Source organism: Chionomys nivalis, chromosome 14 (genome assembly GCF_950005125.1).
Source record: "Chionomys nivalis chromosome 14, mChiNiv1.1, whole genome shotgun sequence".
Classification (NCBI taxonomy): Eukaryota; Metazoa; Chordata; class Mammalia; order Rodentia; family Cricetidae; genus Chionomys; species Chionomys nivalis.
The window spans coordinates 3,922,165-3,937,966 of record NC_080099.1 but is presented as its reverse complement, the minus strand read 5'-3'; the positions used below and the strand labels follow the sequence as shown (position 1 = coordinate 3,937,966).

At 41.8% G+C, this 15,802-nt stretch overlaps 1 protein-coding gene and 1 pseudogene across 1 annotated transcript in view; one reads left to right on the top strand and one right to left on the bottom strand.

Moving 5' to 3' along the window:
- Positions 1-228: 228 nt before the first annotated feature.
- Positions 229-15,802, bottom strand: part of C14H18orf63 (chromosome 14 C18orf63 homolog) — a 32,260-nt gene continuing 16,686 nt past the window's right edge. The window contains exons 8-12 of the mRNA XM_057789251.1: positions 10,656-10,752; positions 10,462-10,547; positions 8,813-8,996; positions 1,233-2,246; positions 229-312 (exon numbers count right to left, since the gene is read on the bottom strand). Coding sequence (XP_057645234.1) covers positions 229-312; positions 1,233-2,246; positions 8,813-8,996; positions 10,462-10,547; positions 10,656-10,752 — 1,465 coding nt within the window. The remainder of the gene's footprint in view (positions 313-1,232; positions 2,247-8,812; positions 8,997-10,461; positions 10,548-10,655; positions 10,753-15,802) is intronic.
- LOC130887102 (U6 spliceosomal RNA) lies at positions 2,667-2,762 on the top strand (annotated as a pseudogene).

The following is a 15,802-nucleotide window of genomic DNA, read 5'->3' as shown; positions in this document are numbered from 1 at the left end:
GTCTTGCATATTCAGTCAACTGCTGTGACCACAAGGCAGGCACTGGCTTCCTAGTCTGTGGGACCCAGAGCTAAAGAGAATGGAGCCTGAGGGGTCCTTTCTCAAAGCCATTCTTCTTTGGGTCCACACAAGGGAAACAGTAGCTTTTCCACAGGGGTGCTGTCCTATTCCCTTGCTAATCTAAGTGCAGCTCAATTTAAGTAATGTAAACAAGGGCACGCCCAGCGGTTACCTGGTGGGTGGTCTCTGTTCCACAATGCACTCGGTCTCAGGAATGCTGAAGAACTTCTTAGGTTTTGTTGTCTTAGGTACCTGTATCAAATTGAAGAATGGCATCTTGTTACAAGTCAACCAAGATTACTAATAGTTTTGATTCTTAAGAGAGTTAGTCTCTCTTTAAAATTCTTTGACAATTTCATACATATATATAGTGAATTCTAGCCATTGTCATTCCCAGACCGTCCTCCAACCCTATTCCCTCTTCCACCAAAACCCTTTAAAACAAGTCTTGTTCCTACTCTGATGCCTTGAAATTTCTGACCAACTGAGTTTAATTTTGGTAACTTGTGTGAGCATGGTGGGAAGTCATTTGTTGGAGCATGGTCAACATGTCAGCGATTACAACACCTAAGCAAGCCTAAACAGCTCATATTCTCTCAGAGTGAGTGGGAACTCATGACCTCCTTTCCCCAACCCATGAAATGTTGGGGGTGGGAGCCCCAGTCTTCCTCAGGTCTTTCTTCTTGCAGGGAACCATAGCTACCGTGTTCATGGGTGCATTGGCTGTGTCTTGTCCAGAGGCACTGATTCATAGCACCCCCACCCCACCCCACCCTATCCTCCAGCTCTTACATCCTTTCCGCTCCCTTTCTACAATGTTCTGTGAACCATGAATGTCCTTAGATGTCCTATTTGCTGTTGCTTGTTTTTATGTTTTTCAAGACAGGGTTTCTCTGTGTAGTCCTGGCTGTCCTGGAACTCGCTCTGTAGATCAGATTGGCCTCAAATGCACAAAGATCCTCCTGACTCTGCCTCCCAAGTACTGGGATTAAGAGTGGTGCCAACACACCAGGCTGAGCATCCTTTTTAAGGATTGGAGCAGGGTTGGCTTTCTTAATTACCACATTTCTACATTGACTTGTGCAAGTTACTTACATTCTTATTTAAGTCTCTAAAAGTCTAGCCAGCTTATCATGAATTTTTTCCAGGCTGAAGGAAAAACAAACCTTTACCTGTTTCCTAGAAGAACCAGATTGCTTCTGATGAGTCGCATTAGAATGATGCTTTGTAGAAGATTGTGAAGACTCAAGGCTTAGTTTCCGCCTGTGTTTGTGGGATGCTTTGCTCTCTATTAGGCCATGATCGGCTGCATCAGCTTCTTCAGTTCGATCTGCTAACTGTTGCGGTTGGAGTTGGGAGCCTTCCGTTTCTAAGTCTGATTCAAAAATGTGTGGCTGACTTTTGAGTTTTAGTGACTCATGGCTTTTCCCCAAAATTTGTCTTATAAATCTGCTTGTTAAATTGCGTTTTCCGCTGGTGTGGCTGTCAACAGCACTTTTTAGGGCACTTAAACTACCTGACATTTGAGTCATGGCGTTGGTAGACAGTGGCCCACCTTCAGTGAGGTGCGCAGTCGGCTCCACCTCAGAAGAGGGACATTTCCCCTCAGGCTCACAGAACTCAGCGCTTTTCACTAGCAGAGGTCTGACCTTCTTATTTAAATTCCTAGCCTGGACTTGAATGTTACTATCTGGTCTTTTTCTCGGAGCTGAACCTGAACTTCGTTTGCCCCCCTGGGTTGCGCTAGTTTTTTGCGCCAGTAGGGTAGGTTGTGTAACCGCGCTCTGTTTTCTTTTCGCGCTGCTGAGTGTTGAGATGTCTTTGTTCACTTGCTCAGATTTCCTTTTGAAAACTGGTATGAACGCTGGGGCCCTCTTACTTTGTGAGCAAAGATTATCGCCTTGAGTGTGTGTATTTTCACTGCTGGGTTTTGACTCCCCCACACGTAGGGGTGGCGCCCTGAGAGGCCAGGCGGGCTTTCTGTGCTGTGGAGACCCTGGCTGGAAGCGGCCCGCTGCAGATAAGCCTGTGCGCTGCGGGCTGACCAAAGGCTCCACCTTGTGGCTGGCTGCTGCTGGCTGTGGGACTAAAAGCAGAGACCCTGTGGGCTTCAACAGAGTGGCTTGAGTCAGAGCCACTCTGAAGTGGCTTTTCGTCGTCAGATTGGGGGGTTTGACTTTGTTTTCCTGGAAGGATGGAGATTAGGGAAATGTAAAAATGTAATATTAATAATATAAGTGAAACAAGAAAGAAAATACAAAGTATCAGAATACGAACACAAAGTAACACTAAAATGCATAGAACCGCTGAAGAGAAAAATACAAACGAGCCTTCTGATGCAATGTGTAGATTTCTCAGCCCTATGTAAATCAACTGTAAGATCGAATAGAGGGGTGCATGCATTTGCCTGGGACCTCTAAGTGGGGTTTTGACTTCAGGGCAGGGTTGCATGTCTTAAGCCTGCCTGTGTTTGCACCACCAGTTTCTGGTGCCTGGCAGTAACTCAGCGAGACCTTCTCAAAATGACTAGTTAGATACAGCAAAGAAATCCAAGTGTGTCCTCATCTTTAAAAACTCTGTCTGCATAGGAAATCAAGTTGTCCCGTGCTCACTTGTGAGCCCAGACTAGAACTGGACGAGACAGAGATTAGTATGGTTCCTGCACAAGGATGAAGCAAATTTGTGAAGTGCCCCATATTTAAATAAAGACAAAAGAAAGGAGACGTTTCCACAGCTTCAGTATAGGCGCACAATTCAGAGGACTCTAAGCGCACTTACCACTGCCCTGGGGGTCAGAACTGTCACCTACAGTTTCTTCTTCCCACACAAAACCAAAACTTAGACCTTTGTAAATAATAATCCACACTTCTCCTTGCTCCAGGATGCCAGCAACACCTGCTCTATTTTCTTTTGCTATGATCTGCCCATTCCTGATACTTCATACGAGATCATACAATATTTTCTTTTAGTGTCAGACTTATTTCACCTAACAAGATTCAGGTGTGCTGCAGCACATATCAGGATTTCTTTTCTTGTGATTCACTATTGCATAGTATGTATAAATGATGTCTTTCTTATTTGTTCAAGTGTTGATGGAAAGTGTTTCTATTGTTCTGAAATAAATATAGGCTGGGCTTTCACTGCTGTATAAGAAAAGCAGAACTAGTTAGATTTTGTCAACTTGTCACAAACTAGAGTCACCAGGAAAAGGGGGTGACAATTGAGGAATGACGTCTGTCAGACTGGCATATGAGCACGCCTGTGGAGAAATTTTCATGATTCATCGTTGCTATTGGAGGGTCTAGTCCACCATGGACAGTGCTACTCTCAGAAAGGCGTTCCTGAGTTCTATAAGGAAGAAGGCTCAGCAAGCCACGGAGAGCAAGCCAGTCAGTACCATTTCTCCATTTCTGCTTCTATTTGAATTCCTGCTCTCAGTTTCCTCAATGATTGAATATTATTTGGTGGACCAAATGCCTCCCCAACCTGTTTGCTTTTGGTCATGGTATTTACAACAGAAAGTAAAGTAATATAGTAAATTTTGACAATAGCATGAAATGTAGATGACAGGTTTATCTTCTTACTCTTACAGATTAAAAACATGTCACAGCTTGAAACAAAAACCATAAAAATTATAGGAATAATGTGCAAGCCAGAACAATTGATTTTCCTTTCTTCTACCGAGTTCCAGTTTTTGAATGGGGCTGGGAAGACACCAGTGGAGAGTTCAGGGAGATTAGAATTATAGGTAGGCACAAAAAATGATGAGATTGATCCAGTCACCTAGGGCATAACAAGGCACATAAAAATGTGGTTTAAAATTAAAAAGGGGGGGCTTCAATACATACACTTTGTGGGCACAATTCTTATGCTCTAGAGAATGAAAAGAGTGATACAGACATTCTTCAGACTCTCCTCTTTACAAGGGAACTAGCAAAAAGCTAAAAGCTATCTGATCGGCATAGCATAGCCTCTCTGTCAAGACATCATATGAGCAAAGACTACTGCTACCATCAGACCCGGGCAAGAGGCAGGTGTCTCCCACTCATGATGGGAGCCTCGCCTCTACTCTTCCCAATGTTCTTTCTGGAACAAGCACCTGTGAAGTTCAATGTGCCGTTTTCTCACTGACATTCAGGGTGTTGACTTACGGTCTGTCAATTAGATGCACATATCAACTGTGGGAAGTTGGAAGAAGGGGAAGCAATGCCTGTCCCAGCTTTGCTGAAAACGTCATCTACAAACACTTCCCTGACTTCAGTCACCGTCAGGCAGAAGTCGCACTGTTCACTCACTGGGTTTCTGGGTGCAGTGCAGACCGACATTAGGGTGCCTGCTCTTCTCAGAGAGCACTAGACACCCAACACCTCACAAACCACAGCCCTTGCCTTATGCTACATACACACATACAGATGCGATCATTGGAAATACTCTTAAATTATCCCATCAAATACCAGGAGACACTTTGTGACAATTGATGGAGTCACTCTGGAGAGCGAGTGTTTTCCCACTGCCTTGAAAGAAACATATCTGAGAACTAAGTTGAAACTAATTATAGACAACAAAGAACACTTGCTCTTTAATCCTTGGGCTTCACAAACTGTATTTTTAAAAAATGTACCTATTACTTGAGATACACCAAATCCTCTATGAGGATTAGGATAAGGACAACTGACTTGCGCTCTGCGGATGTGTGTCTGCACCTGAGATAGCTACACTCCCACCTGCTTTCCAGCCCTTGTCTGAAGCGCACATCCAGCGAGAGCAGCGCCCAGGGCACCGCTTGCTCCCTGGCCTGTCGATACATTGTCACTCATTGTTTTAACTTTAAATACTGTACACAGCCACAAGGGAGGAAACTTAGATTTATATTCAAAACGTATAGAAAAGCAAAAAGGGCCTGTGTAAACAGCAGGTGAGATCATAAATAATTCACAGAACTTAAATATTCTTAAGCTGTCAACAGCTGAAGCTCTGTGGAGCTGTGAGCCAGCTCAAGAACATGTGCTTCATGACGCACATCTCTCTTCTAGGTGTCGTCGGAGCGCAGCTTAGTAGACTTTTAACTTCTCGCACTGACACATAATGTATACAACTTTAGATAATGATATAGAATTATATAAGCCAAACATTTTACAGATATTCAACAGCATCCCAGTATTAAGGTAACTGTTAAGAAGAATTTGAGAAGCCCACCACTTCTCTAGGCTACGTGGTTGGATGTTATTGAGGGGAAAGCTCTTCTGTTGCATCCATGCTTTCGTTGTGGGAAAATCAGGACAGTGTCTTTCATCCTGTTAACCATTAACACCCAGGAAAGTTGAGGCAAAAAGAGGTCAATATGCTTAGGCTTAGCCACACACATGCACACACGCATGCACGCACACACAAACACACATACAAACATGCACACATACACAAAACATGCACACACATACATGCATACACACAAATACACAAACACAGGCACACATGCACACAAACACACGTACACACATATAAATACACACACATACATGCATGCACACAAACACATACATACACACACACACACACACACCATGATTACTGAAACTGGAGATAATGTAATCCAGAAAGGCACACCGTACCTCAACTAGCAGTAATGGGCAATGCTATAAAATGTCAGGGGAGGTAGAGAGAAAATTTAAAAATGTTTAAAAAGAAAATGGAAAAGTAAGCAGAATGACTAATCAGATATGGGTTATTTACTGAAGTCTGGTTCTGTGTGTGGCACCACACTTGTCTGTCTTGCTAAAGCCAAGCCCCTAGCTTATGAGAAATAAAAATGTTGGCTTTAAATGACGTATCACGCAAGGAAGCAGCTGCTCACATCTAGAGTGTAGAATGCCCTCCAGGGCAAGTGTTCCTGTTTCTAGCAAGCAACGGTCATAAATAATGCTATAGAATAAAACACACTTAGCAGATAGAATGGCCAAGTGATCTGAGATGGTCCTGTTTAGATTTTAACTCGGCAAAATGCTTAAAAACAAATCTTTGAGAAAAATAAGAAGTATATGACCTGGGTTTGGTGATACTTAGGAAATATTCATTCTGTTTGGTATATAGTGACATCGGGCCACGTGAAAATGCTTTTTCAATGCTGCATGTGGTAGAAATATATTCTACAGGATTTACAGAAGATAAAATAACAATTTGACTGACATTTGCTTCAAAATACCCATTTTAACCCTTACTTAAAACTCATTTTCTCTTAAGTAGTTTTGGAATTTTTCTTAATTAAAAGCAAACCTAGTCTGGCTAACCACTCCTAGAAAATTAATTTTTTAAAAGTCAGCTGCACGTAGAAAGCTCTAGAAGGTTATGCAGCTTAGCTACTGTCCCCCATGAAGAGCACTCCTGACAGGGTTGGCCATAGCTTCCTTCCCAGCTCCCCCCATGCAGCTCTAAGAGCTTCCTCCGACAAGCATGTGTAGCCTGGACTCACCCTACACTGCTCCCACTGCCCAAGCTGAGACGAGCGCTCACATCACTGCTGTCACCTCACTCTGTTTCCAGCCGAGGAAACTAAGGTGCAAGGAGATCGGAGGTCTACTCCAGTACACAATGGCAAGGACTTGGATCTAGACAGCCAGTTCTCAGAGCCCGGGACTCTCGGCCAGGAATCCATTGTTAATTTTAATTTATTTTCTTGATTATTGTGTTAAGAATCTGACCAGCCTTCAGTTTTAAGTCAGAAGTGTATTTACTTCGTGTTGGTGAAGACACCTGAGCTCTATGCTGTGAGTCCTCGCAATAGAATAACAGACAAGGCAGAATGGATTCTTACTGTCAACAGCAGTGTGCAGACGATTTCAGGGAAGCGCTGCTGCACCTTTATGACGTAAGCTTTGCACACTGTCTGGACGTACTACTCATAGAGCAGATATGGCTGAAGATATGCAGTATGCAATAAGCAGTCAATACGGACATACGGTATGAGTGTCTGTTCAGCAACAATTCCTTAGATTGGATTTGGAAAGCAGTTTAACTTTTAAAAACTGTTATGCGAGTCAGATATGGTAGTATATGCCTTTAATCTCAAGACTCGGGAGGCAGAGACAGGAGGATCTCTGTGATTTTAAGGCCAGCCTGGTCTACAGAGTGAGTTCTAGGGAAGCCAGAGCTACATAGTGAGATTCTATTTCAAAAATAAAAAAATAACTTCATCCCTATCTTTAAGACTAAAATATAGGTATCTGTCCACTTACACTCCCTTCACAGGAAAGCACAGTGCAGAAAAAAAGGGAGATGAGGAACCCTACACAGCTGACAAAGAACTCATACCTAGCATGCCATAGTAATATCTGTAAATGAAAACTAGAGATATATCAAAATAGATATCCAAATAACCACTATACACAAGTAATCAAGACACACACATTGAAAGCAGATGATAACAAGCATATCTGCGAGAATCGCTGGAGACCAGCAATGCCACATAAGGACAAGGGGAAGGAGCAACAGCCGGAGGCTCACAGATGGACAGGCACTTTAGGAGCCTGGAATATGTCCTACGCTTAGTAATACACCTGCTGATTCTGCGTGCATGAGATTCACGTCCGTGCACCTGGAGGGTGTGTACTAGAAGGTTCACTGCCACATCACCACAGATAGCCCTCACACAATTCAGCTGTCAATCAACAATATTCTGGAGAAATAAACAATAACGTAATCATATCACCACATGGAAATGAAAGTGACTGAACTACAGCTGAGGGACATCACGGCTGAGTGCCACAACACCATTCTAAAGCCAAGCGACAGACTGGGAAACACAGACACGATGGTTTCTCTTGCATAAAGTTCAAAACTGGACATCACTAAAGCCTAGTTTTTGTCGATGTATGCTTAGTAAAGACAAAGAGCAAGCCCCAGAAGTCACGGCAGTGGTCGCCTCTCTGAACACGTAATGAGGACAGTGGAAGTATGCTGTATTGGGTTACATAAACAATTATTCAACAAGACGTATGCATATACTTTCTACATGTGTATAATATGGCCATAATTATAATAATTATAAATTAATAAATATAATAATTATAATAACATAATATTATTATACATATGTATAATAAAAATAGATTCTAAAATGCAGGGGGATAAAGCCAGAGGAGACTCTCCTCCCCTGAAAAGTTTCCAGCCTCAGAAAATATAAAGACTCAGAATCTGATTTCAAGTTGCATCTTCTTCCCCTGCTCTGCTAAGTCTGGGGTATAACACAACCCCCGGCAGCTGTTTCTTGTGTCATGTGTCTATCTGCGGGGAGCCAGACATGCTGATTTCCTCCTGAAGTTAATGTCTTGCCGAGGCAGGCACTGGGGATGCCCTTTCTCCTGCTGCAGGGGTCAGAGAAGCCCTCTCCCGACTCCACCCAGTGGGCAGCAGGAACCTATTTCTCCTGAACAGGCTTTCCCTGTTCAGTCTGTCCAGCTGACCAGTTCACAACATTTTCTCTCTAATCTCCAGTAACCCAGTCCATGTATATCCAGATATGAATGGAACACATCAGAAATAATGATTGTGTGTCATGAAATGCAATAATAGCAATGGTAGGGCAATGGAACAAATCAGATATAATGATTGTGTGTCATGAAATGCAATAATAGCAACGGTAGGGCAAACAGTTAAGTAGCAGTAACAACAAATAGTACTTGCGAGATGCTGTACCAAGAAAAGTTTGTGATCTGCTAAAGAATTCAGAGACCCTGGATGAGATAAGAGTACATCTTACCTGTGTTTGTGGTCTGCTTAGCTCCTGTGTGTAGTAGCAAGGCTTACTTGTCATCTTTATGGGAAATCCACATATATGAGGCAGTTTAGATTTTAAGTCTGAAAGAAAGCTTTTCAGCACACCTTCCAAATCCACCCTCGGGAAGAACTGGATGGGCTGACTCCTGATGCAGCTGAGAGGGTACCTGAGCAAGGGGAAAGGTTAAAGAGCAACACGAAGGTGGCCGTCTGCAAGACAGCAATTCCCTTCTTTAAAAAGGCGGCAATGTTGACAAGATGCAGACAAATAGATTCTGTTTTTATGTTATATTCTACTGTTTTCAAAGCTAAAAAGCATCCCATCTTCCCTTCTATTTTAAGTTATTTTTATTTAAAAAATTACGTGTGTGATATGAGACAATCAAGATGAATCACTGTGTCTTTATTTATAAATAGAATTGTAAGTAGAGAAGATCACAATGCCATCTATCACCTGCACAGAGACAAAATTAGTAGACATTAAGCTGCTCTTATCTTCAAAAGCAATGAATAACTTGGCACGGAGAAGAAACCCATTACCAATTATATTCAGACTTCAAAACCAGTCCTTCAAGGAAAACAGTCACTTTTCCTAATGAGAAATCTTGGAAACTCATGGGATAGTGTTGGCACCTAAAGGAAGGGAATTGCTGGCGGTGTTAACTGCACTTTGCCTGGGTTAGGAAAGAGCACAGAACACTGGCTCTTCTAGTCCTAAACCCCACTTCAGAATGACGAAAGCCGTGCTAATTAGGATTTAAGAGCTCCACCCAGGGTCTTGTGTTCTGTTTCTGTGTATATTTTAAAGTAATATTAAGAAAGCTATTTTCCTATACCAATGCAGTGTGTTAAGTGCAAGTCAAATCTACAAAAACAAATCTTCCAAAGAGGAACGTCTTGGTGACCTTTAACTTAACCCGTTCAATACTGCCTGAGCAGCACTGGGGGGAGCTCTTGGCTAAGGAGAACCCTGTGATTGGTTTCTTTATGTTCTACTAGCAAATACATGTACATGCTTTTTGCTATTCTGAATTTTCTTCTCTAAATTTTGTGATAGTCTTTAAATAATAGTCTTTATAGCCTGGAGTGGTGGTAATTCCAGCACTGAGAAAACTGAGGCAGGAGGATGGCCCGTTCAAGAATAGCCTGGGTTACATAACAAGACCTTATCTCCTTCCTGTCACTAGTTTCACATTAGAAGCAATTAAGATCTGTTAGAGATTAGGAGATGAGAGGTTGGGGATGTAGCTCAGCTGGAAGAGTGATGTAATATAGAGCCTTGCAGTGAGTGCTGGACCCAATCCTATCTTCAGCAAAACCTGGATGTGGTGGCGTATGCCTGTAATAACAGCACTTGAAAAGTACAGACGGGAGTATCAGAAATTCTGGAGTAGCTTGGGATACACAGTGAGTTCCCAGCCAGTCGGTTATATGAGACCTGCCTTAAAAACAGAACAAAAATACCCAAGATAAGCATCCACAAAAATTCTTATTAATATCATCTTCTGAGCTAAATTCAAAGCAGCTGTGCAGGAAACGTGGGTCCATGAAATAAAGACAGCACGGGGATGAGCAAGCCTGGCTCTCAAGGCAGACAGTAAGTCTCTGCTGTCACCAGTGTGCAAAGGATACGTGAAGGTCCTTCCTTTGGTCATCCTGAAGTAGATGCTGCAGTATGTTTTCAGGTCTCCATGGTCTTCCGGAAGTTTATAGCCGTACTATAAATTAAACACACGACATAAACCTTGCTGGAGGAGTCTGTCCTTGTGTTACATGGAGAGCAAAGAGATCAAATGACACTTAATGAGACGCACATGGCTTCTTACCAGGTCGTCCCAGTGCCTCCGGAAATCGTCGAAGGAACGGAAGGGACAGTCAGGTGGTGGAGTATGAAGAACGTTTATTATCTGCCCCATTTTCATACTATGAACAAGGAGATTTGATACAACGTTATGATGCTGCTTAAATATAGGTAAGTGTTGTTTGAGAAGTTAACTGTGCTTCAGAAAGTATTCCAAAAGTGAATAATATCACTATTCACATATGAATGACAAACTAATCGTTAGCACCAAGTTGTAAACCCCATTACCTTAAATCTTTGGTCTTGACATGTAAATTTTAGATAGATTTGGTATGCTTTGAATTATAAATAGGTTATGGAATCCCTTAATCAGCTTCATACATACATTACTTCACATATGTACATGTTTTGTGGTGCAAATACTTAAATCTATTGGTAGTAATTTTCAAGAACAACAATTTGTTGGTATTCACTAGAGTGTGTCATACACAGATTGTTTTAATGTGTTCCTTCTGTCAGATTCTTTATCATTGACCAGCATCTCTCTGCTGTATTCCAAAGCCCCATCCTACCCCTGGCAACTGTGATTATCAACATCTCTCTGCTGTAATCCAAAGCCCCATCCTACCCTGGTAACTGTGATTATCAACATCTCTCTGCTGTAATCCAAAGCACCATCCTACCCTGGTAACTGTGATTATCAACATCTCTCTGCTGTAATCCAAAGCCCCATCCTACCCCTGGTAACTGTGATTATCAACATCTCTCTGCTGTAGTCCGAAGGCCCATCCTACCCCTGGTAACTGACATTATCAACATCTCTCTACTGTAATCCAAAGCCCCATCCTACCTCTGGTAACTGTGATTATCAACATCTCTCTGCTGTAATCCAAAGCCCCATGCTACCCCTGGTAACTGTGATTGCCAACATCTCTCTGCTGTACTCCAAAGTCCCATCCTACCCCTGGTAACTGTGATTATCAACGTCTCTCTACTGTAGTCTGAAGCCCCATCCTACCCCTGACAACTGTGATTACCAACATCTCTCTGCTGTAATCCAAAGCCCCATCCTACCTCTGGTAACTGTGATTACCAACATCTCTCTGCTGTAATCCAAAGCCCCATCCTACTATTGGTAACTGTGATTATCAACATCTATTGTAGTCCAAAGTTCCATCCTACCCCTGGTAACTGCAATTTTATTGTTTTCATGAGTCAACTTGTTAGATGCAACATATAAGGTCACATAGAATTTGTCTATCTTATTTTGCTTAGTATAACATGTTTCAGGTTCATCATCCGTATTGTCGCATATGACAGGACTGCCCTCCTTTAAGGCTGAATGTTGCTCCGTGTGTATACACACCACATCTTTATCTGTTCTATCAGGTAGATGCTTAGACTGTATCCATGTTTCACCTACAGTGAAGGGTGCTGCAATGGATGTGAGTGCAGAAATATCTCTGACATGCAGATTTTATTTCTTTGATGACTTATTTCCTTTGGACATATAGGATTAATGATCATATGGTAATTCCATATTTACCATTTTAAGAAATTTCCATATTGTTTTCTATAGTATAGTACTAATTTACAGTCTCATGAACAGCATGTTGACATCTCCTTTACATGGGATACTTACAATTCTTTTAATTTAAGGATTTTGTATATGACCATACTGTATTTCTATTCTTTCCACCCTGCCTTTGCCCCTCCCTCAACTTTCCTATCCTCCCAACCGCTTCCTTTTAATTCATGAACTCTTCTATATTTGTTTGTTAAATATATATGTATATGTATGTGTGTGTGTTGTAGAATATTAGTTAAAGATGTGCTACATTCATTTATGCTGTGGAACATTTGTTTAATGATGCAAAGAATGTGTTGCATTCTTTTCATGTTGCATTTGTTTAACTCTGTGAAGCTGTGTTACTGTGCCTGCCTAAAACACCTGATTGGTGTAGTAAATAGCTAAACAACCAATACCTAGGCAAGGGAGAGAAATGGGGCAGGGGACTGGTGGGCAGAGAGAATAAAGAGAAGGGAGCCTGCCAAGCTAACACCAGGCATTCATAAGCAAAAATGGTCTCAGTGTATTTCTTTGGGAGCTGAGTGACAGGTCCCCAAAGAGTAGAAGATTTTTTAAAAAATCAACTACATATGTGTGTGTATGACCTACTGAGTCCACTTACTTTGTACTTATTTGCATAAGTGCAAATATAAATAAGTTGACCTTTTAGAATGGAGGTCTTGTCCCTAAAAACAGAACAAAACAACATCAAAAATTGGTTCTTTGTCCCTCAGCAGGCATTGCCTACAGCTTTTCATCTAGGGATGGAACTTTATGACATTTTCACCAATCCACATTGGTGTGTTGATGGGCGTAGTCTTTGCAGGTTTTGTACAGGCAACTACATTGTTGAGAATTCATGGGTGCAACACCCTGTCCAGAAGAAACCACCACAGATAGAGCAGGCATCCCAGTTGTCTGGTTCTAACAATCTTTCCACCCCAACTTCCAAGATGTTCCCTGAGCCATAGGTGTAGGTGTTGTGTTACAGATTTCCCCTGCAGGATGGGGAAGCTATAGTCACGTATTCTCTGCATTTTGATGGGTTGTGGATCTAACTGTCTGCTGCAAAAAGAAGCTTCTCTTGTGAGATGTGCGTGTGGCACCTATCGAGGAGCAGACGGATGAGCATGCAGAAGAAAACTGGCAGCTGTATTACTTTAACAGTATGGGCCCTTCCCAGGTATAGATTCTTGGGGAAATTTACATTAGCAGGCAGGAGTTACCTCCAAGTGAGCGGTTCTTATTAGACACTGCTTGGCTGCCATCGGGATACAAGGGCCACTATTGCACTATTTTGCGAGTCCCGTTATTATTGTGGCTCTCAGGCTTTAGAGTTGGGTGAGACTATTGATATCTTTCCCTCTGGCACAGCACCTTCTAACATAGGACAATTACCTTCAGGGAAGAGACTCCCAGATAAGTTTCAGCTTGGTTTCTACAGGTCCTGGGAGCAAAGTTTGTAGTGTCTTCAGCAAGAGGGTCTTACCTTCACATTTGTTAGCCAACCAAGAACAACGGACTCCTTGACTAACAACTCAAGCGAAGTAGCCCCTGCCTGACACTCGAGTTTTTCAAAATAGTCTAAGTCTCCTGGGAGGCGATTTTCCTGCCCTGTGGGGCAACTGCTTCAAAACATATTCTCACTCTCCATATATGTCAGACATAGATCATGTTTCCTCACTGCTACCAGTTAAATGCTCCATCCCATTCCCATTCCCTCTTCGTAGCACCTATGTCCTGACATTCCTCTAGCACCACTTTCCCTCCTCCCCCAATGGCCTCTTTCTACTTCCATGATTACTCTAAGTTATACACTTAAACCTACAGATTTAGACTGAGAGCCCACAAAGAAGAGAGAGCATTTGTCTTTCTGGGTCTGGGTTATCTCACTCAGTATATTTTTCAGTTCCATTCCTTCACCTGAAAAGTTCATGGCTTCATCTTTCTTTATAACTGAGTAGAATTCCATTGTGGATGTGTACCACATTTTCAGTATCTAGTAATGACTTGATGGACATCTAGGCTGTTTCCACTCTCTGGCTCTTGTGAATAGAGTAGTATTGAACACATCTGAGCAAGTCTCTGTAGTAGGATATCAAGTCCTGTGGGTGTATACCAAAGAATGGTATAGCTTGATTGTATGGTAGATCTCTCTCCCTCCCCCCCCCTTGCTCTCTCGCTCCTCTCTCTCTCTTTCTCTCTGTGTGAGTACGAATGTGAGTGTGTGTGTATTCTCTACACTGATTTCCATAGTGGCTGCACCATTCTATAATCCCACCAACAGTGGATAAAGGTTCTCCTCTCTATATCCTTGCTAGCATTTACTGTAAGTTGTTTATTTGTTCTTAGCCATTCTGGCTGGGGCAAGATAAAACCTTAAAGTAATTAAATTTCCACTTCCCTGTTTGCTAATAATGGTCTTAACCACTTTTGTTTATCTTGCAGAACTTTCTGTTAATTATCTTGTATTAGCTACTTTTCCATTGCTGCGATAAAATATCATGACCATTGTGGCTGACACAGCAGCAGGAGCAGGGGGGCGAGAGATCCTATTTTCTTTCTTTTTTTTTTTTTAGTCAGTAAATGGGCTATAGTCCTGCCTAAGCGATAACTCAGGATTCAATTCTTCAAGAAAACATTCAAAAAAGTAACCTTTTCATTTTAATCCCAGCGTTATTGTCATTGGGGGTGTGTGTGGTTTTTGGTTTTTGTTTCTGTTTTTTGTTTGCTTGTTTGTTTTTCGAGACAGGGTTTCTCTGTGTAACAGTCCTAGCTGTCCTGAACTCGCTCCGTAGACCAGGCTGGCCTCAAACTCACAGAGATCTGCTCACCTCTGCTCCCATGTGTTGCGATTAAAGATGTTTGCCACCGTCATCCAAAAAAAAAAAAAAAAAAGAGAGAGATCCTATTTTCAAACACAAAGCAGAGATAGTGAACTGGAAACGCAGTGAGGTTTAGACTCTCAAAGTCCGCCTCCAGTGATAAAAAATAAAAACTTTATAAATTATAAAGTAAAAGAAAGTATAAAGTAATATGTTTTCTTCAGCAACACTGTACCACCTCCCCAAGTATCCCCAAGTAGCATTATCAACTGGAGACCAAGAATTCAAATGCCTGAGTCTGTAGGAAACATGCTCATTCAAACCACTCCAGATTTATAGCTCCCTTCTATTGGATTGTTTTTCTTTATTCTTTTATTGTTTTAAGTTCTTTGCAATATTCTAAGCATTAGTTCTCTGTTGGATCTATAGCTGGTAAAGATTCTCTCCTCTTCACTTATTATTTCCTTTATTACACATAAACTTTTAGTTTTATAAGATCCCATTTGTTCATTGTTGGGGCTGATTCCTGGGCCACTGAAGTTCTATTGAAACAAAGTCTTTTCTATACCTATATCCTATAGGGACAATCTGTTTTCTTCTAGCAATTTCAGACTTTCATGTTTCTCTCTGAAGTCTTTAATCTATTTGGAGTTAATTTTGTGCATGATAATAAATATAAATCTTCTACATGTGTGCATCAAATTTTCCCAGGACTGTTTGTGGAAGATGCTCTCTTTCCTCCGGGGTGTGTTTTTGACATCTTGATCGAATATCAAG